The 27,958-nt window shown below is 38.6% G+C and overlaps 2 protein-coding genes across 8 annotated transcripts in view; one reads left to right on the forward strand and one right to left on the reverse strand.

Moving 5' to 3' along the window:
• ACTL6A (actin like 6A) overlaps positions 1–13,915 on the forward strand; it is a 27,538-nt gene extending 13,623 nt beyond the window's left edge. The window contains exons 6-14 of one of the 2 annotated variants that reach the window (XM_006745800.3): positions 5,006–5,100; positions 5,402–5,508; positions 5,606–5,695; positions 7,662–7,723; positions 8,011–8,125; positions 8,275–8,355; positions 9,360–9,455; positions 12,170–12,256; positions 13,439–13,915. In XM_006745800.3, coding sequence (XP_006745863.1) covers positions 5,006–5,100; positions 5,402–5,508; positions 5,606–5,695; positions 7,662–7,723; positions 8,011–8,125; positions 8,275–8,355; positions 9,360–9,455; positions 12,170–12,256; positions 13,439–13,519 — 814 coding nt within the window. In that variant the 3' untranslated portion in view covers positions 13,520–13,915. The remainder of the gene's footprint in view (positions 1–5,005; positions 5,101–5,401; positions 5,509–5,605; positions 5,696–7,661; positions 7,724–8,010; positions 8,126–8,274; positions 8,356–9,359; positions 9,456–12,169; positions 12,257–13,438) is intronic. The other variant, XM_081830024.1, reaches the window with a different exon arrangement.
• MRPL47 (mitochondrial ribosomal protein L47) overlaps positions 5,191–27,958 on the reverse strand; it is a 33,755-nt gene continuing 10,987 nt past the window's right edge. For 4 of the 6 annotated variants that reach the window (XM_081830036.1, XM_081830059.1, XM_081830071.1 and 1 more), the window contains exons 4-7: positions 24,610–24,706; positions 19,276–19,406; positions 17,354–17,449; positions 13,416–14,507 (exon numbers count right to left, since the gene is read on the reverse strand). In XM_081830036.1, coding sequence (XP_081686162.1) covers positions 14,384–14,507; positions 17,354–17,449; positions 19,276–19,406; positions 24,610–24,706 — 448 coding nt within the window. In that variant the 3' untranslated portion in view covers positions 13,416–14,383. Of the gene's footprint in view, positions 5,635–13,415; positions 14,508–17,353; positions 17,450–19,275; positions 19,407–24,609; positions 24,707–27,958 lie in introns of those variants that run through there. The other 2 variants (XM_081830044.1, XM_081830054.1) reach the window with 2 other exon arrangements.

The raw sequence follows: 27,958 nt of genomic DNA on the forward strand, positions 1-27,958 counted from the left end.
GGGTGATAGACACTGGGGAGGGTATGTGCTATGGTGAGCACTGTGAATTGTGCAAGACTGTTGAATCACAGATCTGTACCTCTGAAACAAATAATACATTACATGTTAAGAAAAAAAAAGATAGCTGGAGGGGAAGAATGAAGGGGGGAAAATCGGAGGGGGAGACGAACCATGAGAGACGATGGACTCTGAAAAACAAACTGAGGGTTCTAGAGGGGAGGGGGGTGGGAGGATGGGTTAGCCTGGTGATGGGTATTAAAGAGGGCACGTTCTGCATGGGGCGCTGGGTGTTATGCACAAACAATGGATCATCGGACACTGCATCAAAAACTAATGATGTAGGGGCGCCTGGGTGGCTCAGATGGTTAAGCGTCTGCCTTCGGCTCAGGTCATGATCCCACGGTTCTGGGATCAAGTCCCGCATCGGGCTCCCTGCTGGGCGGGGAGCCTGCTTCTCCCTCTGCCTCTGCCTCTCTCTCTCTCTCTCTCTCTGACTTTCATGAATAAATAAATAAAAAAAAATTAAAAAAAAAACTAATGATGTAATGTATGGTGATTAATATAACAATAAAAAAATTTAAAAATCCTAAAAAAAAAATCTTGATGAAGAGAATAGAAGTTATTTGTATGATGTGGGGGAAGGAGCCCTGTATTTAGAGTTTAAGTTGAAATGCTTACAAACTGTGATTTTTGAATTAAGTACTTAAAACCTAGCTTTACTTTTTACTCATCTATGCTGTATACCTCCCTGGATTGCTGTAATATTCAAGTAAATTTTACATATATATGAGAATCACTGTGGTAACTGTAATCTAACATTGTCTATAGTGCTGTGTTCTGCTTTTTTTTTTCTTTTTAAGATTTTATTTGACAAGGAGAGAGAGAGAGGGAGAGAGCAAGCACAAGCAAGGGAACAGCAGGCAGGGTGAAGCGGGCTCCCTGCTCAGCGGGACTCGATCCCAGGACCCTGTGATCATGAACTGAGCCAAAGGCAGACGCTTAACCGACTGAGCCACACAGGTGTCCCTAGTGCTGTGTTTTGGAGATGATTTTAGTGAAAGTGTGGAGGTAGAAAGTGTAAGTGTTCTTTCCGGTGACTTAGTTTATAGTTGAAGATTTCTATTAGACTTCAGAAGTTGTGGAAATAGGTTTGAGTCAAACTGTAGAGACTTGCATGTTAGATTTTTAAAATTTGAACTTTAGACTCTAGTATAGTATTGCAGGTTTTTGAGTAGAGGCTGGAGAATGCTAGCTAGCACTGTGTGCATTATCTCATTTAATACTCATAATAACCCTCTCAGGAACGTGGTCGAAGTAAGCAAACTAGTTAAAGTCCACAATTTAAAAGTGGCTTTACTGATTTTGAATATAGGTCTGTTTGGCTACTTCCTTACAAGGAGTGTGTAAACAGAATGGGGCATTGTTCTATTTTTTTAACCTTTTATTATGGAAAATTTCTAACACAAAAGAAGATAGAATGTTATATTGAACCTCCATGTGCCTATCACACAGTTCAATTTTCAACACATAGCTAACTAGTAGTAGTTATAACCCTGCCCACTCCCCCTCCCACTATGATTTTGAAGTAAATCCCAGATATGGTATAATTTTATCCATAGAAACTTTAGCATGTATCTCTAAAAGATTTTACCATGTGTCTAAAGACAAAAAAAGAAGTAATCACAACTTTTTTTAAAGAGTGTAGTATATTTGAGTCAGGATCTGAACAAGGGTCATACGTTGTATTTGTTCAGTATGTCTCTTAGGTCTCTTTTAATCTATAGATTCTACTCCCCCTGACCCTTTTTTTCTCTTGTTATTTGTCTGTTAAGGAGGTAGATTGTCCTGTAGAATTTCCTACATTTCTGGATTTAGCTGACTGGTGTCCTTTTACTATGTTCTTCTAGCCCAGTGGATCTCAAACCTTTTACATCCAGAGCTTTTATTTATGTGGATTGTATCTGGCAGTGTTTACCATATTGGAAATTAAAATAGAAACCAAAAAAATTAGATTTCTTAGTTTAAGTAAATTAATAATAAATCATTATATGTTAATGTAAAATATTTTAATGAAAATCAGTTGATTTCTGAAACCCAAAAAATTACGAGAAGAGTGGAATTATTTTACATATTTTCAGATCTCTTTAATGTCAGGCTTAATAGCAGATGTTGGATTCTCATATCTGTCTTTTGAGTTCAGTCTGTTCTGTATCACACGTGACATGGTCTCTGGAAAAGTCGCATATACACTCATGAGAGGGTGAGAGTGAAAAAGGCAAATAACATCTTAGTATTATTCTAAAAATTGTTTTGACCTCTCAAACATTTTGTATGGCTTCAGGACTCCTTTACACTTTAAAGAATTACTGAGGACTGCCAAGATTTTGTTTATGTGGATTATATGTCAGGATCACTGTGAGAAATTAAAACTAAGAATTTTTTTTTTTTTTAAAGATTTATTTATGAGAGTGAGCAGGTGTGTGAGGTGGGGGAAGGGCAGAGAGATGGGGAGAGAAGTAGATTCCCAGCTGAGCTCGGAGCCTGATGCCTGCGGGGGCCTGATGTACGCATGGCTCAATGCGGGGCTTTATCTTATGGACCCCCAGATCATGACTTGAGCAAGAACCAAGAGTCAGGTGCTCAACTGACTGAGCCACCCGGGTGCCCCAACTGAAAATTGTTTTAGCATTTATTTATTCACTTAAATATGACCAAAAAAGACCCATTAAGGTTAACATAAATACCATTTTTATGAAAAAGATATATATTCCAAAACAAAAATATTAGTGAGAAGGATAGCATTGTTTTATCTGACTTAACTGATAGCTGGGTTCTCATATCTGCCAACCTCAGGCCCTGTCCTCTTGACACCTCAGGCTAGTAAAGAGGGCCTTCTGCTGTCCAAGCTGCATACTGTTGGAGAATGCAGTTAGCTGCTGTGATTTTGCAGAGTGGATTACTCTGTTCTATTTTTGTTGGACCCCCTGAAGTCCTGCCCCTGAAGAGTTTAGCAGTCAGTCAGAGATGTGGGTATATTTTATACTCTGATTTTGGGTTTGATCCCTTCTGTAGTTCTCTGGCTTCTAGGGTTTCTGCCTTACCTGTCCAGCTTTTCTTCCAGCCCTGAACTCCTTTCTCTGTTCACTCAAGGTGGTAAAGTTGCAATTTTCCACCACTGCTTTCCCAACCGTAGCCATGGAGGTGGGGAGCACTTTCAGGCAAGGAAGCTACAACTTGAACTTCTTACCCCTTCCAGTTGCAGTTTTATGAGAGTAAATTGTGGCTGAATTTTGACTGCCTTTGAACACTTTATCTTAAAATGGTCATTTAAGGTAATTTGTCCAGATTTTGTTATTTATAGGAAGGTCCATATACCTTTATGCCACTTTTTAGTCTGGTATTACTGCATCTGTCACTTTGGATTAATAGAGCATCAGATTAATGTTTATGTATATAGTTGACCAGAGGTCAGTAGAGTACCAGTACTAGCAAAGATAAATCACCAACCTGTCTTTCTGGCCATTGATTCTCATTGATTCTGATCATTCTTACGCATTGCTTGGTTTTCTGCCCTTAGCCCTTCATCTCTCTTGACATGCTCTTTCTGGTTTAAATTATCCATTTCCTTGGCTTCAGATACCAGTTCTACACTAACAAATTCCAAATCCGTATCTGTTTTGTATCCCAGATCTTTCTTGTGAGCTCCAGGCGCACATCCAGCTGTCCTACTAGAACTTTTTGTATTAATTATCTGTTGAAGCACTTTAAACTCATTATGTCCAAAACTGAATTAATCTTCTCTCCCCTCAAATTTATTCCTCCTTCTTTATATCTTCTTACTCGCAGTTGCGCAGACTAGAAATCTTTCTCTTTATCCCTTCTAATTTAGTCAGTCATCAAGACCTTTTTTTTTTTTTTTTCTCCCCACTACCTCTCAAATCCATTGATTTCTCTCTCTCCACTGCCACTGCGTTCAGTGCAAGCTATTTCTGGGATTACTGCAACCCTTCCTCTTACCTTGCCCATTCTTTTTACTCCCCTCTAATAATCATCTTTAATTGCAGGCTGCTTTAAGCCAGAATCATCTTCAACATTCTTGCAGGCTCTGCTGAACTACTTTGCACTTTGCTGGCCTCACTGTACCCTCTTGCCGCCTGCCCTTTCCACATGTTCCTCTATCTTCCCTGTGTTTTCCTCCCTAGCTTACATTTAGATTTCCTCAGGGTTGGTTAGGTGGGCTCTCCATTACAACCCCGGGGCACCCTGAGTTGTTCTTTTCACAGGTTACTGGTCTCTACTAAACAGGATATCCTTCAGGGCGGAGTCCATTTAGGAGCACCTTTTTGTGCCTTCTGTGCTTGGGAATGTCAGGGCCAGGGCCAGACTGAATACCTTCCTTTATTCAGTACCAGACTTAACACTAGGCACCTAATAGATGCTCAGTAAATACTTGATGACCAAGTGAATGGCCCTCCTCCTACGTACTGGTTTATGAGGTTCATGTGACACATGCCTTCTGCAGCACAGAGCTGTTGAAGATGGGGTCTGCCAATATTTGTTGGCTGTTGAATCCACCTGGAATAGCTTTCCCATTGAGTTGTGGGAACTGCCACACTGCTGAAATGGTTGTTCTTTAACCTATGTGGAGAATGGTTTTAGTTCCTAGCTCAAATGCCACAGCCTCCCACCGTTTTACTGAGTTTCTATAGATTTTGTTAAATAGAAGTCTTTTCATTTGTCTCCAGAGACTTTGAATGATTGTGCTAATTTTGACCAGTTTAATAGATGTCTCTCTGGGATAAAGGTTTCCCTGACTCCCTCTCACCATCATTTTGGAAGTGCTGCTTGTTGTCATTTGTCTTTAAGCCAGTTATTTGACACCAGTTTTCATCCGTGGATTAACTTTAACACCTTTTAAGCCATAATACACATGTTTAAGAATGCCTTAATAAAACTTTCCCTTTACAAGCCTTGATACTTTCTTTTCCTTAATGCTTTAAACTAGATTTGCTAATGGTCGTTCTACTGGGCTTATTTTGGACAGTGGAGCCACTCATACCACTGCAATTCCAGTTCACGATGGCTATGTCCTTCAGCAAGGTAAATGGATTTAATGAGGGTACGCTGAGATGATGTTAGCTGTCATGAAGACGTAGATAACAGAGCAGTGAATTGGACTATCAAGTCATATCAGTTTCCAAATAATGTCTCTTTTATTAAGAGTTTTTAAAACATCTTTATAATGTATATTTGAAACTGATGCATGGCTTCATTCATGCTTAGAGGGATAGTTCAGTTAATTCTACTTGAAAAAATTATTCATATATAAATACACAGAAGAATTTGTCCCAAGGAGCTTGGATTTAATGCTGTCTTAGCCTTGTTTAATCTGTTTTCATAGGCATTGTGAAATCCCCTCTTGCTGGAGACTTCATTACTATGCAATGCAGAGAACTCTTCCAAGAAATGAATATAGAACTGATTCCTCCATATATGATTGCATCAAAAGTAAGTGATGCTTGAATTTTCTCTTTGGGATTTATTTCCAACTCCCCACCCCCATGTTGTGAACTCTGTTAACCTAGCACATGCTCTTGGTACTCAGGAAGCTGTTCGTGAAGGATCTCCAGCGAACTGGAAAAGAAAAGAGAAGTTGCCACAGGTTACAAGATCTTGGCACAATTACATGTGTAATGTAAGTACCCTTATTCTCTTTATAAAACTGTTACAGGCTATACGTTTTTGAGTAGAATGTGAGCAGTTTGTATTTTTTTTTTTTTCAAGATTTTATTTGAGAGAGAGACAGCACAAGTGGGGGGAGGGGCAGAGGGAGAGGGAGCAGCAGGCTCCCCACTGAGTGCAGGGCCTAATGCAGGGCTCACTCCCAGGACCCTGAGATCATGACCTGAGCTGAAGTTGGATGCTTAACCAGCTGAGCCACCCAGGTACCCTGAGCACTTTATAGTTTTAATGGTATTTTACAAACAAAAATAATAGCTTATTTTGAGAGGGAAGGGATGCTTTTCATATTTGTCAAACAAATTATCTCAACAAACTATTATATGTATTCATTTGGATTACAGTAAGACCCGGAAGGAACTTTGGTTTTGGAGTAAAAAACAAACATTATGCTATTCTGTACATTTTTGGTCTAAGGGAATGGTTTTAGTATGTAGAGACCTGCTAGTATGGCTCAGTTATGTTCTCTTTTTTTTTTTTTTTTAAATAGTTTTTTTTTTAAATAGTTCTTTTTTTTTTTTTAAGATTTTATTTATTTATTTGAGAGAGAGAATGAGATAGAGAGAGCATGAGAGGGGGGAGGGTCAGAGGGAGAAGTAGACTCCCTGCTGAGCAGGGAGCCCGATGCGGGACTTGATCCCGGGACTCCAGGATCATGACCTGAGCCGAAGGCAGTCGCTTAACCAACTGAGCCACCCAGGCGCCCATGTTCTCTTTTTTAACATCAGTCAGCCATATTAAAAATGTCATTATTCATAGTAAGGAGCCAGTAAGATTCTCTTTACTAAAGATCCGTCTCTGAACATACAACTTAAAGGAAGAAGGGTTAGTAAAACCTCTCACACCACAGATGTATATGCATTTCTAACAATAAAAGGATATGAAAGCCATAATTTACTATGTCAGAGATGTATCCTCTGTGATACTTTTTTGCACCTAAAGATAAAGATTTTTTGTGGGTGTTCAGTAGAAGGAAAAATCGTGAAGATGATTAACAATTTTGCCTAGATATTAGATTTTTCCTTAGCAGCCTAGAGGTTGTATGTATTTCGTAGCAAAATTTTTAATTGTTTTTACACTATGTGCAGTCATTAAAAATTACATAAGATGCCATGTATGTGTACATGTACACATATTCAGATAATGAAATCTTGCTTCTAAGTTTAGGCTTATTTTTAAGGAAAAAACAGTGTTCTCAAACCAGTTTTGTTATGCAGGACAGGTACAGGGGTTCCTGATTTTTTTTATTTCATCACTGTTCTATAATTATTAATTAATTAATTTTTTAAAAGATTTTATTTATTTATTTGAGAGAGACAGAATGAGAGATAGCATGAGAGGGAGGAGGGTCAGAGGGAGAAGCAGACTCCCTGCTGAGCAGGGAGCCCGATGCGGGACTCGATCCCGGGACTCCAGGATCATGACCTGAGCCGAAGGCAGTCGCTTAACCAACTGAGCCACCCAGGCGCCCTAATTATTGTTAATTTAAATGTGGTATAATATAGTTTCTAATGCAAATGTTTAGAGTTGGGTTTCTTGATACTCTGAGTCCTTGCTGGATAGACTTATACCCTTGAAATGACTTTGCCATCCAGGAACATGGTCTGGTTTCATTAAGAAAAGTATTTTAAATTGGGCGCCTGGGTGGCTCAGTCGTTAAGCGTCTGCCTTCGGCTCAGGTCATGATCCTGGGGTTCCGGGATCGAGCCCCACATCGGGCTCCCTGCTCGGTGGGAGGCCTGCTTCTCCCTCTCCCACTCCCCCTGCTTGTGTTCCTGCTCTCGCTATCGCTCTGTCAAATAAATAAAATCTTTAAAAAAAAAAAAAAGTATTTTAAATATAATATTACAAAAGTATAGATTGCAAAGACAAATCTCCATAACCTTGTTTCTTAAAATCTCTCTCTTTTTTTTAATCCATAGTGTGTTATCCAGGACTTTCAAGCTTCAGTACTTCAAGTATCAGATTCAACTTATGATGAACAGTATGTTTTCTTATCTACAAGATTTATAATAGCTCATTAAAACCTTCATACTAAACTTCTAAACACTGAATACTTCATAAATGAGGAGAGAAATCGATTTGTTTAGTTAAAGAATTGCAGAATATGCTTAACTGGTCTAAAGGTAAAAAGTTATGGTAAGAAACACTGACTAACATAAAAGAAAGATATTCTCACTCTGCTTTCTTACAAGTTGATAATTTCTTAGTTTATATTTTGAGCAGGATTTTTTTTTGTCTTTTGTTTAATGTTGTTTAATATGTTTTCAGAGTAGCTGCACAGATGCCAACTGTTCATTATGAATTCCCCAATGGGTACAACTGTGACTTTGGAGCAGAACGGTTAAAGATTCCTGAAGGATTATTTGACCCTTCCAATGTAAAGGTATAAAAGCTTGTTTCATAATTAGCTTGACTTGTCCCATATATGTGAAGATCTTGTGTAATTATAAAACCTAAATAACACTGACTAGATATTTTTGGGTGTGTTGTTTGAAGTTCTTCTGTTAACTACTAATTTTTATTTTGTTGTAGGGATTATCAGGAAATACAATGCTGGGAGTCAGTCACGTTGTCACTACAAGTGTTGGAATGTGCGATATTGATATCAGACCAGTAAGTGTCAGCCTCCTGCTTAGAGTATAAAGGTATTTTTTTGGGTAAGGAAGTACCCCCAGATCAGTATTTAAGTTGTCAACTTTGGCCGTTGACTTTGAAATCCATTTTAGAATGTGTAAAATCATGAAGTAGTGGAAAAGGAAAAATGCAGAACTCTAGAGCTATGGTGTCCAGTGTGGAAGCTACCAGCCACATGTGATAATTTAAATTAAAATAAGTAAAAATTTAAAATTCCATTTTTCAGTTGCACTAGCCACATTGTAAATGTAGCTAACGGCTACTGTTTGACAGTGCAGATAGTGAACATTTCTATCATCACTGAAAGTTCTTTTGGAGAGACAGTGCTCTTCTAGAGATTTCCTAAAATGTGACAAACCAAAATATATATTATTGGTGATTTTTCTTGTGTAATTTTGCTACTTTTATTGTTTAGGAAGGTATGGGTTTAAATTATGTAACTTTTACATGGAGTTTAGAGACTCAACCTTCCTATTTTTTATGCTTTGCCAAGTTTTATATACTAACTCCATATTATATATATACTAATTATTAGATTGATTATATCTTATTTAAACTCTAGATTCAGGAGCACTGGGTGGCTCAGTCGGTTAAGCGGCTGCCTTCGGCTCAGGTCATGATCCCAGGGTCCTGTGATTGAGCCCCGCATCAGGCTCCCTGTTCAGCAGGGGTCTGCTTCTTCCTCTCCCTCTGTGCTCTCTCAAGTAAATAAATAACATCTTTAAAAAAAAAAAAAAACTGGGGTGCCTGGGTGGCTCAGTCATTAAGCATCTGCCTTTGGCTCAAGTCATGATCCCAGGGTCTTGGGATCAAGCCCCGCATCGGGCTCTCTGCTTGGCGGGAAGCCTGCTTCTCCCTCTCCCACTCCCCCTGCTTGTGTTCCCTCTTTCGCTGTGTCTCTGTCAAATAAATAAATAAAATCTTTAAAAAAAAAAAAAACTGTTGGAAACATTTGGAACTAATTTTTTTTTTTTTAATCCTAGGGTCTCTATGGAAGTGTTATAGTGGCAGGAGGAAACACGCTAATACAGAGCTTTACTGACAGATTGAATAGAGAGCTCTCTCAGAAAACTCCCCCAGTAAGTTTTGTTTGTTCTTTAGTAGTATTCTTCAGTCTTGTGTGTCATCACTGGTGTAATCTTATAGATAAGGTTTGTTTTTCAGTAGTAGATTGATATTTTGTGTGTGCCTAATACAGTATTACCTAAAAAAAGGTTAATAGCCCTTGTTACTTAAATTTTCATAGATGACATCTTTTCATAGATGACTCTTGTACTTGAATCTTTTATTCACTGATTCCATATTTAAGTACCTGTAGTCTGCTAGGCACTAGGGGATATAAACTATAATCCCTGCCCACTAAGGGCTCAGTCTGCTAGGAGGAATAGACATGCATAAAGACTATAACGTGCTAAGTGGTTTTAGTAGGTCATGAAACAGGCACTCTAGGGAACACTGTAGAGCGAGCACTTAACTCCCTCATGAAGAAACTGAATGAATAGGAGTTCAACTGGTTGGTAATTTATGAAAGGACATCTAGGTGGAGGGAGTGCCATGTGCAAACTATGAAGGGAAGATGGCATATTCTGATATTTCAACGTAGTTGGCTTAGTCTGTGCAGAAGTGGGAAGAGTGATATGGCTGGGAAGATGGATGGTTTATTAATTTCCTAGGGCTGCCATAACAAAGTACCACAAACTAAACTGGGTGGCTTAACACAACAGGAATTTATTCTCTCTGTTCTGGAAGCCAGAAGTCTGAAATCAACATGTCAGCAGGCTCTCCTCTCTCTGAAACATACAGATGAGAATTCTTCTTTTCCCTCTTAGCATCTGATGGTTTGCGAGGAATCCTTTGGTGATTACTGATTGCAGTTCCAACACTTCAGTCTGTCTCCATTGTCATAGGGCAGTCCTCTCTTGTGGGTCTATTCTCTTCATTATAAAAACTCCTGTCCTATTGGATTAAGGGCCCACTCTGCTCCAATATGTCCTTAATTTGTATCCTAATTACACTTGCAAAGAACCTATTTCTAAATTAGGTAACATTCATAGGTACCAGGGACTAGAACTTCAACATATCTCTTTGGGGGACACAATTCCACCCACACAGATAGGTACCAGGTCATGTTGCTTATTAATAGTGAACCTCTGGGATAAAATTTGGCAGAGGACTGCAGAACTCCTATGTTTGTTTTAAAAAGATCACTGGGTGCATTATGACAATTTTAAAAAGGATTTTAAAAGGATTAGAAGAACGTGGTTTGGGGAGAAGATCTGGTACACATTGATAACAGAGTAGTAGTCATAATCTTTAGATTTTAAAACTTCATGGGGCGCCTGGGTGGCTCAGTCGTTAAGCATCTGCCTTCGGCTCAGGTCATGATCCCGGGGTCCTGGGATCGAGTCCCGCATCGGGCTCCCTGTTCCGCGGGAAGCCTGCCTCTCCCTCTCCCATTCCCCCTGCTTGTATTCCCTCTCTCGCTGTGTCTCTCTCTGTCAAATAAATAAATAAAATCTTTAAAAAAAAAAAAAAAAAACTTCTATCAAGTAGTTTTTTGTATGTTACTCTGTACTAGTTATTACATTAAAAGAAACTTATTAAGGGTTTCATGGGCCCTAATTGTATCTATAGAATTTGTATATTTGGGAGTCTTTTTTGTTTCTCATATAAAGGAACATTTTATATATGGCACATTTTTAGAATTGTTATTTAAGTTGTTATATTGTTATTTAAATATTGATAATAGGCACAGGATTGACACCTGACTTGTATTTACTACATTCTTGGAGATATAGTCTGACCTGGAAAAGACTTTAATTAGATTTGATAGGAAGTCCCAGAATAATGAATATACAGACCTAGGCTGTCCAAGGTCTGGTCAAGAGCAGTTAGGTATTATCCTTGTCATTTAGGAGGCAATTAAAAATCAATGCAATAACAGGGAAAAAAATTTCCTTGTGATCCATATCAACCAGTTCCTCACCTACAAAAATCCATGTTCATCCCTCCTGCTTCCAGCACCCCCTCCCTCCTGTATCACATATTCTACCCCCAAAGCATACACATTTATTCACTGTGAAAAAGACTAAACTATGTGTTCATATAAAATAATAGGGAAGTATCAGCAATTTGAGAACTTTCCCCAGAAACAAAGTCCTAGGTAGGGGGAAGATCTCCTGATATAGGGAGACAGGGACAGTACTGAGCCATAAACTGTGTTTATCAAGAGAGTTCAAAATATGAACACTAATTTGGGAGGAAATCAATATGAATAAAAAACTTAACCTGAAATCTGATGTCTGCATTTTGATTTGGAAGTGGAGGGGGGTGGAGTGATCTTAGATAGGAAGGGATTAGGACAGTGTGAAGGCCTAAAAGAGTAGTAGCTAGCAAGTCGAGGAGGATTATATAGAATGGGTAGCAGGTTGGGATGACAGATTTGGTGTTAGAAGAAATGAAATAATATATGAAGGACTTAGCATAGTATCTGATTTATAAGTATTCAGTATGTGTTTGCTATTCTAGGATATAAACTGCGAATGCCATACTTTTTAGTATGTAGTTCCTAAGGTTTATATAATTTATTATTAAATATTATACATTAAAAGCCACAAAGTAGTGTAGTCAAAATACTTTATACAGTAATTCAACCCATGCCTACTATTAGCCTAGCTGTTGCAAAATAATCACATATAATTGGTGTTTGAACGTCATTAGGCAGTCAACTGAATTTTCTGAGTTGAGTCATCTGTTTTGATTGTACTAATACTTAATTTTCCCTCTATTTTAGAGTATGCGGTTGAAATTGATTGCAAATAATACAACAGTTGAACGGAGGTTTAGTTCATGGATTGGAGGCTCGATTCTAGCATCTTTGGTTAGTAAACTGAAAAATAGTCTTAATGAATGATTTAACTTAAGTGTACCAGTGAATATAGTAAAAAGACTAAAAATAATTCCAGTGCATCATTTATGTCTGTATTTTATAACTATCAGATGAGTAGAGGACCTAATAATACCAGTTTCACATGTTCTAATTTAACAAAATGCTTCAGTGCCTTATCAGTGGCTATTTGTCAGCCGAATTTCAATTTCCCTTCTCAAAGGTGGGAATTTACTAACTTACTCACGCCTCTTCTCAGAGTCCCATTGGCACTGGTCAGGACTTCTCTGTAGCACACTTAAAATTAAATCATTCCTTCTCAGGTCCTGGTTGCTCCCTGGCCTCGTGGGGAGGTAGAAGAAATCAGGAGTTGGCTCTTGGGGCAAATGGTGAAGTCATAGTGCTGGGTTTTGCATGTTGCTTTGACAGGTGCTTGCTTTGAATCAGGAGAAAAAGTCCTTGTACTTACCTGCAACCCTAGACTGGGGAGAATTTCCCCTTCACCTCAGAGCAGCCAAACTAAATGTCATGAAGTACTTATACTGAACATTTTTAAGCTAGTAAATGTCTTATGTATTTGTTCTATTTGCAGTCTTTTACTAGATCTTAGATCAAAATGGAGTACCATGCATGAATCCACTTGAATAGAGTCAATCTTAGGGAATGAATTTGTCCTACTTATATGTTTTATTACTAATGTAGCTTAGGCTCCGTCCTCCTCGGGTCATTTTCCTCCTTTCCACTGTCTATAGTGCCTATGTACTATCAAGTGTGTACTTGCAAAACTATCCTAGTCCTGATGGATGAGCACTTTTGAGATCTAAGTGCTGCCATTAGTCAAGTGCTAGGGTATAGCTCTTCAATTCTGTACTGGGATCAAGCCTTCCAACGACAGTTTCTATTGTTGTTGTAGGTTGGCAGCAAGCCATCATAGCTAAACCTCCCATCTTCCTGTCACAGCCATTTTCTAAAGCCTCTGTGTGAATAGGAAGACTTAATATTCTTTCCAAATAGTGTCTTTGGGTGTTCTGGAGGAGGGCTAAAATAGGGGAGTGATGGAGGACTGTTTGGGGGAGGGGCCTAAGGGTTCTTTAAAGATTGGGAGTTGTGAAAAGATATTTAAAAGTATTTTCTAATAAAAAGGCACAATATATAACTTTTCTTTCCATTTTATAGGGTACCTTTCAACAGATGTGGATTTCCAAACAAGAATATGAAGAAGGAGGGAAACAGTGTGTAGAAAGGAAATGCCCTTGAAGAGTTCCCAAAGCTCTACCTTCCTGTGTCACCTTAAGTTTCATAGCTTTAGTATACTCAGGAAAAGAATGACCATCTTTTGTAGAATGTTTATACATTTTTGCATATTTCAATTTCCACTTAAATTTTTTAAGGCTTTAACTGGCTCTATAAATTAAGATAAGTTTGTGCTTTCCTTGAAATGCACTTATTCTTATTACAAGCATTTTATAATTTTGTATAAATGTCTATTTTCTCTAAATATTTTGCTTTCAGTAAAATGCTTTCCAACTCTGTTTAGTATGTCAGTTACCAGTGACTAGTAGAATTGGTTTTTATTGACTAGTAAAACTTATTGCCTATGCTTTTTACCTTAGGCTTGCAAAGTTAAATAAAAATTATTAGCCATTCCAGAAATACTTTTTTGGATTATTGTTGTGTTATGACTTAACTACTTTAAGGACTAAATATATTTATCATGATTTTGAGTGAAAGTACTCACTGTTTATTAACAGTAATATCCACACCCCCTTCATATGCTATTAACATAATAGTAAAAATGTTACCTGGATCCAAAACGACCTTACAGCCTCTGCTATAGCAGTTGACATTACTTGCCCACCCCAGGGTACAGGTGATGTTAATTAAAGTCTGTTTAGATGTAAGAATTTATAAAGTGGGTATCTGAACTTTATACCTGATTTTTAAAAAATTTTGGCAGAAGCATGACCACTTCCAGAGTTAGCATGCATATTAATTCTTAAAAGAGTTGATAGTCATTTGACTAAAAACACAATTTCTTTATAAAATTACTTAATACACATTTACTTTTGTATATAGACTTATCAAAGGAAAACAAAATGGCAACTTAAGAATTCAGACATTTTAGGTAAGACTTGACTTCTGGGCTTCAGAAAGATGTGGAAACTTTTTCTGAAGAAATTTTTCTTTCTTTTTCTCTAAACTTTTCTTTCTTGCTTCAATGCGGGCTCGTTTCTCAAGTCTCAATCTAGAATAATAAAAGCATAACAGCAATTTATACAAAACTATTCCCCTGTTATTCAGTACTATCAAAGTATGTCCAAATCAATTACCTAAAAGCCTCAGTCATGCCAGCCTCCATCTTAAGTGTGTCATGTAGACTATTAAACTTGAATAATCACTGTAAACCTACACAAGTCAGAGATGAACTTGAAATAAAAACCCTCTGTAACCCTACACCAATTCTTCTGTTTCCTACCTGAAAAGAATGAACAGATCACGTGAGCCTGTAAAAGACTGGGCTACCTTTCTATACTTTATTTTAAAAGCACTAGTTTTATTGAATACAATAGATTTTTCTGTACCCTGAGATATATCCTGAGACTTCTAGGAATTCCCTAATTCCAAATAGCACTCAGTCTACCATATCATTTTCCCTACAAAAGAGAGAATAAAACTCTACTAACAGATGATGCTTATGTGCTAGTTAGACTCGCCACTTTCTATGTGAGTTTGCTTCTACCCATCACCCATCCTGGAGCATGAAGCGTTTGTGCCTCAGCTAAAATTATTTTGAGCTCTAAGGTCAATTACGAATCAAAATTGCAAATGACAAATTCATCATGGATGCCAACCCTCTACTGTACTTAAGATGATATTTTCCAGGATATTGTATTGATCAATAGGCATAAGTTTATATAAAATATAACAAGAATTAAGAGCTATGTAGTGAATAACTTAATAGGCCAGTGCTGTGGGAGAGGTCATAGAAATTTGAGATAAGAATTCTATCTGGGTGAAGACCAAAATAGGCGTAGATGTTTAAAAATATAAGGTATTTTATAAATTAAGTATAAAGACTAAGCAAAGCTGAAATCAGATTACCCATTCTATTCATCAATCTTTGCTCCAACTAAATTTTAGGCATTAAAAAAATCAATGAACCAGGGCGCCTGGGTGGCTCAGATGGTTGAGCGTCTGCCTTCGGCTCAGGTCATGATCCCAGGGTCCTGGGATCGAGTCCCGCATCGGGCTCTCTGCTCCTTGGGAGCCTGCTTCTCCCTCTGCCTCTCTCTCTCTCTCTGTCTCTCATGAATTAAAAAAAAAAAAAAAAAATCAATGAACCCATATGAAAGAATAAGGTTTGTTATTCTTAAGAATAGTCAGAAGATTATGCTTCATGCTCTGAAGGTAAGGCTAAAAAGGTAGTTTCAAAAATAGAGTAATTAGAACATGTATAAGGCCTGTAAGAGTGACACTGGATTCATAAATTCTCATATGTTATTTTAAAAGTCAACTATAACTTCACCTTGTATGACTAAGGGACAAAAGCACCAAATGGCACATTAGGCTTAGAGAAACTGGAGGAAAAAAACAGTGCAGTTGAATTTCTTAATTGCTTAGCATCTGAACTGGGCCTTAAAATGTGAATGGTGGAGAGATTTCAGACCTGTAGATAAAGGAGCAACAAAAGGAAAATGAGCAAGACTATTCAGGAAATAAGAAAGGTATGACTTTTATGAAGGATATGCAGCTAACACTAAGCTGTGGAAATGGGTGGGAAGGAGTTGGGATTTGTTCTGTAGACAAGAAGCTACTGTAGATTTTTGAACACTGATAAAAAAGGTTTGAGGAAAATGAGCCAGGAAGCAATATGTGAATGGACTGGAGTGAGGAAGATGTTCAATAATTCATTTTGATGAAGAGGGAATACACTAAGGCAGAGATGGAGTACAAAGGACAGACCCTGGAGACCTTCTGCAAGAAGAATTAAATCAAGGATTGACCACATCTAGAGCACTGATGATGAAAAAGATGAGTGCTACTTAATGCCCATGTAGAACGGATGTACTATATAAAAGGGTTCTGGACCTAATTCCATGGGTGGTGGGCCCCCCTACCCCCACCCTCCTACCAAGCAATTCTCAGACACCAGCAGAATGTCTGAGACTTCCAACTTAATTCTGACACTATCTACATGGAAACTGCATCAGAGGTCGTCACCTGTGCTCAACAACCCGCTACAGGCTGGAAGTTCCCACAACTTTTTGACCTTCAAATGCCAGTTCCAAGTCCAGGTTGTTATCTGTACTTCTGACAGGCTAGCTGTAAATCAGAGGTTCCAAAGACCCCTCCTTAGGTTTGATTAATTTGCTGGAGTTGTTCACAGAATTCAGGAAACCCCTTTACTCACTAGATTACTGATTTATTATAAGAGGATATAAACTCAGGAGCAACCAGATAGAAGAGGTGCACAGGGCAAAGAGTGGGGCATCCCACTCTCCTCCAATTTCCAGGTGCTACTCACCAAAAGTGAAGCTCCCTGAACCCTGTCCTCTTGGGTTTTTATGGAGGATTCATCACATAGGCATGCCTGATTAAATCACTTGCCACTGGCAACTGATTCCCCTCCAGCCCCTTTCCCCTCTCCAGAAATCAGGGAGTGGGACTGAAAGTTTCAACCATCTATTCAAAGTTTGTTCCTCTAGCAACTAGTCCCCATCATTAGGTGCTCTCCAAAAGTTACATCATTAATGTAACAAAAGATGCACTCCCCTCACCCTAGCTCCCTTTCATGCGATAACATGAGCTCCTATGTTATGCAACTGAAGTATCTGGACCTTCCTTTTCACATTACAGAGGGATTTAATCATGTACTTACATACAGATTGATGAACAGAAGGGCAATACAAATTTTTGAAAGGATATACACTAGAATGTTAACAGAAGCTATTTCTGCATGGTGAGATTATGGAAGACTTTAACTTCATCTTTTCTACCTGATTCTTCTATTTTTTCCCACAATGTACATGTATTACTTACGTAAAAGCTTAACTTGTGTTAAGTTTCATTATTAAGGGTATTTGTGCTCACCTGACAAAACGTTCCACGTAGGGCATTGCAAAGAATCGTTTCCTATTGTATCTTTTATTTAGGTACCAAGGTATAGGCCACTGCTTGAATTTGTGCCTGCCAAGAAAACAAAAAGGTACTGACTTAATAGAAAATATTTAATACATTTTTCACTTTTTACAAAAAGTTTTAGCCATCTTTGAGCTAAATATGTTTCAATAAAATGAGATGTAACTGGCTTTCTTTTTTAAACTGGCTTTTAAAAGATTTTACAGGGGCACCTGGGTGGTTCAGCTGGTTAAACGTCCGACTCTTTATTTCACCTTAGCTCATGATCTGAGGGTCATGAGATCAAGCCCCATGTCGGGCTCCACGCTGAGCACGGAGCCTGTTCAGGATTCTCTTTCCCTCTGCCCCTCCCCCTGCAATAATATTAATATAACACATAATATGCTACATGTTCTTGTTGACAGAAAAAAAACCTTAGATGAAATGTTTTTAAGAAGGAGCTCTGCATTTAAAAGGTTTAGCATCTTAAATATTTTAACATGCAATAGAAAATTAGGGAAAAGGCACTGGAATTATAATGTTTGAGTTAATAAACTACATTGGAAAGATGACATAATTGCTTTGTTTACTACTTTGTTTAGCTCTGGAAAGTTAAAAAGCAAATTTTAAAAAATCTGGAAGAGAATAGCACTCATCCAGATTCTAGTATTGACACAGATTCTCTCCTTTATCCTCACCCTTTCCTAATTGGCCTCAACTTGATTAATCCAAATAAAAATTAGTAAAAAATAAAGTTTCTACTTAGATGTTTTGGTAATTTCTCTCTTTCCTGTATTGGATTACACAGTTACAGACATACAGCTACTCCCCTACATTTGGCTCCAAGCAGCCCCATTACTGCAAACTCCATTAAAAGATCCTATCTAATGAGTAAGCACTATTATGTGGTTTACTTTCAGGAGCGCACGGAAGGTCTCTAACCACCCACAATGCCTTCTTCATTTTGCTGACTGATGTTTAAAATTCTACTAAGTATGCTTCCTTTTAGCAGCTCAGTTCAAATGTCAATACAACCCTGGAAGAGACAGACTACACTGGGTCTTCTCAATTATTTATACCTCAGTTTGAATGTTTATTATCAGATCCTTTCCCAAGGTCTGACAGAACTTCGGGAACTAGAGGGACAAAAGGTGGAAAGATATAATGAAAATAAACTGTTTCATAATTTGGACTAGGGCTTATCCTGATGGCAATGGGAGCAAACATTGAAATGGGTTCATATGGCCTTATTCCTTGAGAACTTCCTTTTTTTTTTGAGAATTTTTTAAATCTGTTTTTTTTTTTAAGATTTCTTTATTTATTTGACAGAGAGAGAAACACAGCGAGAGATGGAACACAGCAGGGGGCGTGGAAGGGGGAGAAGCAGGCTTCCCGCTGAGCAGGGAGCCCGATGTGGGGCTCCATCCCAGGACCCTGGGATCATGACCTGAGCCGAAGACAGACGCTTAATGATTGAGCCACCCAGGTGCCGCTTAAGTCTCAGGTTCTTAATTGGCAGGTATGTGTCCTAAAATTAGCTTCATGGTATTTATAACTCTTTGAAATTACATGTGCACATGTACATTTTTCTAGGGAAAGGATCTATAACTTTAATCAAATTCTCAAAAAGTCATATGACTGACATAAGTTAGGAACTACTGTTATAAAGAACCTACAAATAACTGAATCATGAGAATGGGGTGCCTGGCCTACCAGATAATGTTACCTTCATTCATATCCTGGGGTCCCAAAGGGGCCTGGGGACCTCTGTTTACATTAGATACATCTATAATATATTTCATATGGTGAGAGTTTTTGTAAAAGATACTGGACAGGAGAATAAGCCATGAGACTGCCACTCTCATCGTGGAAAAACCACAGTGGAAACTATGTACCAGATGATTCTTCCAAAGATGTCTCTTCTCCAAGCACCAGGTCTAGCTTTTTCTTGACCAGTCTGAAGAAGTCTTAGGGCATCTTCTCTTTCCTGGACAACTTTATCTAATGCATCCATGGAATCTATTACCTGGTAAGAGAATAAGAAGATGTAATTTCAACAATCACAACAAATACCAAAAAAAAAGAGAGAGAACATATAAAGACAATGCTACAGAAAACCTTAATGAATATTTTTGTCAAAGAACCATTCTGGGGGCGCCTGGGTGGTTCAGTCGGTTAAGCGTCTGCCTTCGGCTCAGGTCATGATCCCAGGGTCCTGGGATGGAGCGCCCGCATCGGGCTCCCTGCTCATCAGGAAGCCTGCTTCTCCCTCTCCCTCTGCTGCTACCCCTGCTTGTACTGTCTCTCTCTCTGTCAAATAAATAGATGAAATCTTTAAAAAACAAAAAACCATTCTGTCAAATATTTCCTAAAAATCTTTTTGGCACAGGTATGTATACATGGGTGCTTACAATATCACTTTTTGTAATTTTTAAAAGTTTAGTTTCATTTATTTTTAAAAAGATTTATTTGAGAGAGAAAGAGAGAGAACCTTCGCGTGCATGCAAGTTGGAGGAGGGGCAGAGGGAGAGAATCTTCAAGCAGACTCCCGCTGAGTGTGAGCTTGACTCGGGGCTTGATCTCACAACCCATGAGATCATGACCTGAGCTGAAACCAAGAGCCAGATGCTCAAACGACTAAGCCACCCAGGTGCCCCAAAAGTTTAGTTTCATTTAAATGAAGATCTCCTTAGCTCAGATTTCCATATATATGTATTAGTTTTGCTTGGAGTGGGATACACTTGCAGAGACTCCTTATGGAGACCCCATTTGACTCCTGTTATTTCAAAACTCAATGAATTATTAAATGATAACAATTTGCTAAAACCCATGTTTTGGCCTCAACTAATCAGTGTGCCCTAACACACAGACACTGATATTTTGACCTAATTGGCAGCTGCTACTATTACAGAGAATGGAGTATCAGTCTACCCCGATCCTAATCTCTAAAGATCCATCAAGATGGAAGAAGATCCTATTAGGACCTCTATTCTTATCTCTTTCTTTTAACATTTCTATTGAGTTTTACAATGCATATAATAATATACTGGTAAGGCAATATATGTATTTTTATAAATAAATATTCATATTTGGGGACTATAATGACAGATGAGCTAAATTTTTTCATAGCTCTAAATACTGAGAGGCATTTTTAGCTGGTTGTATGTATTCTCTGTGAGCATCATAACAAATAGAAATATTGCACATACATATTTGTTTTTTAAAAGAGCTCTCAAAAATGGGGGGGGAGGGACGACAGATTAGATTATAATCTTCCAGGGGTGCATGAGTGGCTCAGTCGGTTAAGTGTCTGACTCTTGATTTCAGCTCAGGTCATGAGATCAAGCCCTACACTGGGCTCCATGCTGGGTGTAGAGCCTACTTAAGATTCTCTCTTCCTCTCCCGCTGCCCACCCCCCCCACATGCACAGGCATGCACACTCTTAAAAAAAAAAAAAAAGTCTCCTAGTTGGCTGCGAGACCCAAAAGAGATATGAAAGCCACAAATTTAGATAGACTACCTCATAACCCATACACTCAGCTCACACTCAGTGCTTCTATTCTCCCTTCTTCCATCAAAGCCACAATGAGCAGCTGAATCCACATGTACTTCCTCTTAACTATATGAATTTCTACAAAATCTCTGAGAAATAAAAGATGGGTGAGAACAGTGAATCCTATTTTGAAGACAAACTCAGAAGAGTGAAGAAATCAGACTGGTCAGGGCCTAATATGAAGCTGTGTAGCTCCTAGGAACTTAGTAAGCCTGGCTGTGAACCGACTACCTTAGAGTTCTCCCATGCAAGCTTACTTCTGGAGCTCCTAACTGAAATCTAATGTTAGCTCACAAAGAAAGTAAATGGCTACCCAGTCCACAGAGTTAACATCCAATTACTCATGTTCATGCCACCAGATAAGAAGGAAAATCAGAAGTATCAATTAGATACACCTTATTCAAAACAAGCCAACCTCAAAGAGCTTTCTTTCCTTTCTAGTTTAACTACTCCAGAGCTTAGTGTCCTTACACACTTCCAAATCTTCAGGTTTTATCTTAAATTGAGAATAGTTCTTTTTAAGTATTTTTCTTGATAAATTTTCCTTAGTAGTATGTCACAAAACATGGAGAAGACTCCATACATTTGAGGCTTAAAAAATTATTGCTTTCAGTTTATCTGGAGAAAATGTTATTTTTGGATTCCACTTATTCAGAAAATGTAATACATTAATAGGACCTATGGGGATGAAGTTCACTTCTGAAATATATTTTTTTTAAACAGGGATAGGGGATAGTCTACCTCTGAAGTTTAAAAATCTTAGAACAAGCAAAAGCTTCTTCACCAAATAAACAATGTGCTATTTATAAATAGCCAATGCACTTTTATTAAGAATCTCTTGGCTCAGTCGGTTAAGCGTCTGCCTTTGGCTCAGGTCAAGATCCCAGGGTCCTGGGATCGAGTCCTGCGTCAGGCTCCCTGCTCAGTGGGGAGTCTGCTTCTCCCTCTGCCTACTCCCCACCCCTGGCTCATGCTCTCTCTCTCTGACAAATAAATAAATAAAATCTTAAAAAAAAAAATCTCTAAAACATAACTTTTCTTAATAGCAGAATTAGCAAATATACCTGAAAATAAAATCTCAATTCTTTACAAATGTTGTGTCGCAATGAGGACACCTACCACCCAGATCTTAGTTTCTAAAAAATCACTCTCCACTAAAAGGAATCAGGGTATTCCTCTGTAAAATGGCTGATTCCAAGGCTGGCGCAGGGAAAGTACAAAATGAATCCAGAACAATTTGTTGTGCCTTATGAAAGAATGATGAGAACACAGAGGCCAGTGTGAAGGGACCCACACTGGCCATTTAGGCTGGGATGATGGTATTAAAGAATTATAACTCACTGAATAAAACTGGAATCCGGGAGTCCACAGTGATAGGAAAGAAGGAAGAAACAGAAGGGAAAACCATTCCTTTAGAAAAAAGCTAACCAATAAACATAGAATGAATTGTGGGATAAGAAAATCATCATTTAGCAAACATCACAGTAATAACTGATCAACAGATGCTAAAACTAGTGAATAAAAGTTTGAGGAATTACAGGATATTTACATGATCTCAATACAAAGAAAAATGAGTAACTATATATACAGTGGAGAAACCTGGCAGATACCACACTAACAAAATCATTAATGTCAACACCAGTAACAGAAAAAAATCCCCATCCTGTGCCTAATATTATGCACTGTGAAGAACACAGTATCACCCCCATGATATTTCTGCCAATCATCATGATTATAAGGAGAAACATTATACAAATCCAAATTGGCCTATGCTCTTCAAAAATGTCAATGTCCAGACACACACAGACTGAGTATCCAGATCAAAGGAGACTAAAGAGAACAACTGAAAACAAATGATCCAGGATTTTTTTTGCTATAAATAGGATGTTGTTAGGATAACTGATGAAAGAGATCTGCAGATCAGATAACAGTACTGTATCAGTGTTGATTTCCTGATTTTGGAAATTGTACAATACTTATCCAAGGAAATATCCTTGTTTTTTGGGCAACATATACTTAATTATTCATGGAGAAAGGGACAGCATGTATATAACTTACTCAAACTTCTGAAGAAAAAAATGTGTTATTTAGAGAAAGAGGCAGAGAAGGATAAAGCAAATGTGGTAAAATATTCACTTGGGGAAACTGGGTGAAAAGTACCTCTGTACCATTCTCTTTTCTGTCAGTCTCATGTCAAAATAAAGTTTAAAAAAACAAGTATGCTATGGAATTCTAGTTAGGGTAAATAACTGAGATGTTACTCTCTACCTTCTTGGACTCTCTGCAGGAATATTAGGTCCTCCCCTCTTAGAGGCAGAGATGGCCACGAGTAGTGCGGGGAAAGGAAAGCGAAACACAGCTGAGGCCAGGCAAACAGCCGAGCTCTGTTCTCACTGACGGCTTACTCTGGCACAGACACATCAAGAAAGAGCGGACTCGCAATCCAGGCAAAAAACCCTGAGAAATCGAACTAAATAAACCAAAAAACTTCGACATGGAAGAACTAGCTTACACGTGTACAGCCACGAAAAAGAAAAGGCAGATCTACACATACTGATAGGGAAAGATATCCAGGATATACTAGGTAAGTGGAAGACGCCAATGTCAGAAGAGTTTATACAGTATAACCAAATTAGAGGAATTACTTTTGTAAATAAAAATAATTAGGCACACTTCTACATGCAGAGAAAAATTCTGATGGATAAATAGGAAATACGTATGACTGATTACCTCTAGGAGTGGAAATAATGAACCCAAGGCATTTTTTTTTTAAAGTAGGCTCCATGCCCAGCAGGAAGCCCAATGTGGGGCTTGAACTCATAACTCTGAGATCAAGACCTGAGCTGAGATCAAGAGTCGGTCCTAAGCCACCCAGGTGCCCTGGGATTTTTTTTTTTTTAATGATGAAGAAAACCTAATTTGAGCAATAGTTGACCTTTTCACAACAATGTGAATATTCTTTTTTTTTTTTTTTAAAGATTTTATTTATTTATTTGAGAGAGAGAGAATGAGAGACAGAGAGCACAAGAGGGAAGAGGGTCAGAGGGAGAAGCAGACCCCCTGCTGAGCAGGGAGCCCGATGCGGGACTCGATCCCGGGACTCCAGGATCATGACCTGAGCCGAAGGCAGTCGCTTAACCAACTGAGCCACCCAGGCGCCCCAATGTGAATATTCTTAACACTAATGGACTATACATTTAGAAATGACTAAAAAGGTAAGTTTTATGGTATCTGTTTTTTACCACAATAAAAAAAAAAGTATTAAAAACTTTGACCTGGTTCATAAGGAAGTAGTTAAACTGGAACTAGAAATGTAAAATGGTGCAGCTACTTTAGGAGAACAGTTGGGCTGTTTCCTAAAACATTAAACATAGATTTACCATACGACCCAGCAATTTCACTCCTAGGTATCTACCCAAGAGAAATAAAAACACATGTCCACATATCTATTGAGGTTTGCAGGTGGGAATGGGGAGTGACTACAGATGGGCATGACACTTCATTTTGGGGTGATGGAGATGTTCTAAAATAGTGAAGGTTGCACAACTCTGTACATTTACTAAAAACCCAACTTATTAAAAAAAGAAATCTCCTTGCCAAGGAAATAGGAACCACACACTTACATATTTTGGCTTTTATCCCATCCAACAGTCTCCAGTCTCCCATAAATGTTACCTTTTCTAACCGCTCCGGACTTGGCATTGGCAAACTCTGCCGCTTGGCCTCCTGCTCTAGAGTTAGGAGCATGTTTCTTTCTTTCAGTAGGACATACCTATAGCAAAGAACACAAAGCTTGTAATGCTATCCTATGGTTACATTAAGGTTGTAAATTTTTTAAAAGATTTATTTTAGAGAGACACAGAGAGAGCGAGAGAGAGCAAGTAGGGGGAGGGGCAGAGGGAGAGAATCTCAAACAGACTCCCTTCTGTGTGCAGAGTCCCTCTCGGGGCTTGATCCCAGGAGCCATGAGATCATGACCTGATGCGAAAGCAAGAGTTGGACGCTTAACTAACTGAGCCACCTGGGTGACCCTGAGGTTGTAATTTTTGACATAAAAACTGATGATCTGTACTCAAAAGTCCTTTAGAGTGTCATTACAGAGAATTATCCTTTAAACAAAGCTGTATTGATTCTTATTCATTTGTTTAATAAATCTTCCATTTGCCACATACTGTATTGTCAAGAGAGTGTATAAAAAAGCATAAACAAAATGTCCCCACATTCCAAGTAGAGGGAGGAGATGGAAGATAATATGTATTTGGTGCCTATTATATGCCAGGCAATGTGCTAAGCATTTTATATATATTACCTCATTTAATTCTCACAACAATCCTTTGAGATTGGTACTATTTCCACTTTCTAAAAGAAAAAAGTAAGGCTGACAGAAGCAAGCTATTCTGGGGCACATAGCTAATTCAAGATTCAAATTCTGGACTCCTTGTGTGCATAATTCTTTTTATTTTTACTCCACTATGCTGCCTCAGAAATTGTAATGTGATGTGGTGTATTAAGTGGCATAGACAAGTACCAGAAGAATTAAGTGGGAGGGAGGGGACACATCTCCTCTAGCTAGGATGATCAAGAAAAGCTTCAGAGAGATGGGATTTTTTAGGCTGGAAAGGAAACCAAAGCAAACATAACCAAATTTACTGAAGCGGCAGAGCTGAAGTGGGGTAGGTTTTGTGAATAAATCTGTTTGAGATTTAGAGCTGGAACAAAGGAAAGAAAATAAATGTGGAGGGCACTGAAAATGACACAAAGGCACTGGGGAATCTTAAGCTATGCAAGATGATTTTGGGGAAGGAACTGGCAGAAGATAAACTGGTTTTAGCCAAGATGAATACTGAACAGACCTGACTAGCCCTTTACCAATAACTTACAATAACAATGCTTTTATACAACTAATTTTTTTTTTTTAAAGATTTTATTTATTTATTTTGAGACAGAGAGAATGAGAGAGACAGAGAGCACATGAGAGGGGGGAGGGTCAGAGGGAGAAGCAGGCTCTCTGCCGAGCAGGGAGCCTGATGCGGGACTCGATCCCGGGACTCCAGGATCATGACCTGAGCAGAAGGCAGTCGCTTAACCAACTGAGCCACCCAGGCGCCCACAACTAATTTTTCTATAATGAATCTGTGCTGTTCTACACTTAACACTTCTGATACCAAATGAAAAATTTTTTCCATCCTGATGCCAAATACGTGTTGACTTTTCCAACACCACTTCTCCAACACTCTGACACTCCCTGTAGAGCCAGATTCCACAGATTTAAGGCTTCAGTCCCCTAAGACTGTCCCCCACTTTACATGCCAATAGCAAGTTCCAGCGCCCCCCAGACATTTGACTGACAGCTATAAACTGGGGCTTCAGTGGCCATTTGGGAGGTCTTTCAATCTTCCCGAACTTACTTTTTTCAAAACTGAACTGGACAGCCATGGCTCTAAAATTGCCAAGACAGAATGGGATTGATTGGTATTTTGAAACTTCCAAATATTATTAGGAATCTAAAATTGTCTCTCTGCCAAATACAATTTCTAGACTAACAGGCAAACAATTAAAAAGACAAAAAGGTTTATAAGGTCTTTCCCCTCCTATCTTCTTTGTCTCAGGATGTGCAGCAGCCACTGTGTTCAGGCCCCACATCCAGTGCCATCCTCCTCCTTCCCTTCTGCGCTGCCTCCCCCTCCACACCTGCAGTTTTGCCTTGCCAATTCTCTCACCAAACTTCCCTTTTCCTCTAAACCTTTCCTCCTCTCTCCTTTCCTTTCCTGAACCTGAATTTGAAGTTAAGTCTTCTGAGGAGCTAAATAAACCCCACATATCTATGTTCACTGAACTAAGGCTGAATTGCAAGCCATAGTTAAAGGAGTTCCCTAAAGTGACCAAGGACACCCAGAGGTTTGCTGAAGAATTTAGCACTGTCATTCAAACTCACCAACCCGGTCTCTCTGATAATATCCCTGTTGGTGAGGGCTAGACCAAACACTAGATGAAACTAGCTCAATGGAAACATCGTAAATAGATTTAGAGAAACAGATCCCTAATTTTTGGCAAGATGCTAGGACACTCACTGGAAATCTCCACCAAGCAATTACAGTACTTTTTCCTAAGCCTGTTGACTAGAATGAAATGCAGGCTTATACACAAAAGTCTGGTGAATCTGTCATTATTATTATAATCGACTCCAAATTGTCTTTAAAGAAAACTGAAAGACAATTTGGTCTTCTTTTTATATGTTGAATCCACTTGGGTAACATTTAACCATATATTTATTAATGGACTGAACCAAGATACTTCTATTTTAGTTACAAGGACCAGGATGGAAAGGGAAACTATGTTCACTGCAGATTTAGTTAATTTGGCAAATGAGCTTACTTGCATCCTTGGAGGAGTCACCTAGAATTCTTACTTTTCAAGTCTTGCAAATAAGGGCCCTAACCAAAACAAAAACCCTCCTACTTTCTATTATTGCAAAGAGCCAGGACATTAAAAAAAAAAGACTGTTACCAACTGAAATGCTCCAGGAGCCTTCAGCCCCCTAGCCAGCCTTTCCAATGTCTTCCTAATTCCCAATGACAGGGCTCTGAGGAACAACAGGAGCTCTTCCCAGTTTTCCCTCTTAATCAGCTCAGAGAAACCACTCTCCAGATTGGGAATGAATCTGTCTCTACTGATGTGAGAGCTACCCCCTTGGTGCTCAACCCCACTGCAGCCTCTGCCTCAGAGTACTAAAATAGTTCAAATAGTAGGGATCTCTAATAAACGGCAATAGATTCCTGTCCCTGAACCTATTCCCATTTGTCTAGGCACTTTGAGAGACACAACTTTCTCTTTAGTTCCTCTGCCCCATTGGGCCAAGATCTCTTAGAAAAATACCATACCAAGGCAAGGGAAGCAAGGGCAAAAATGAACTATTGGGACTTCATCAAGATAAAAAGCTTTTGCAAAGCAAAGGAAACAGTCAACAAAACCAAAAGACAACCGACAGAATGGGAGAAGATATTTGCAAATGACATATCAGATA

This window comes from Leptonychotes weddellii, chromosome 1, assembly GCF_054177405.1.
Source record: "Leptonychotes weddellii isolate Sample4059 chromosome 1, ASM5417740v2, whole genome shotgun sequence".
In the NCBI taxonomy this organism is placed as follows: domain Eukaryota; kingdom Metazoa; phylum Chordata; class Mammalia; order Carnivora; family Phocidae; genus Leptonychotes; species Leptonychotes weddellii.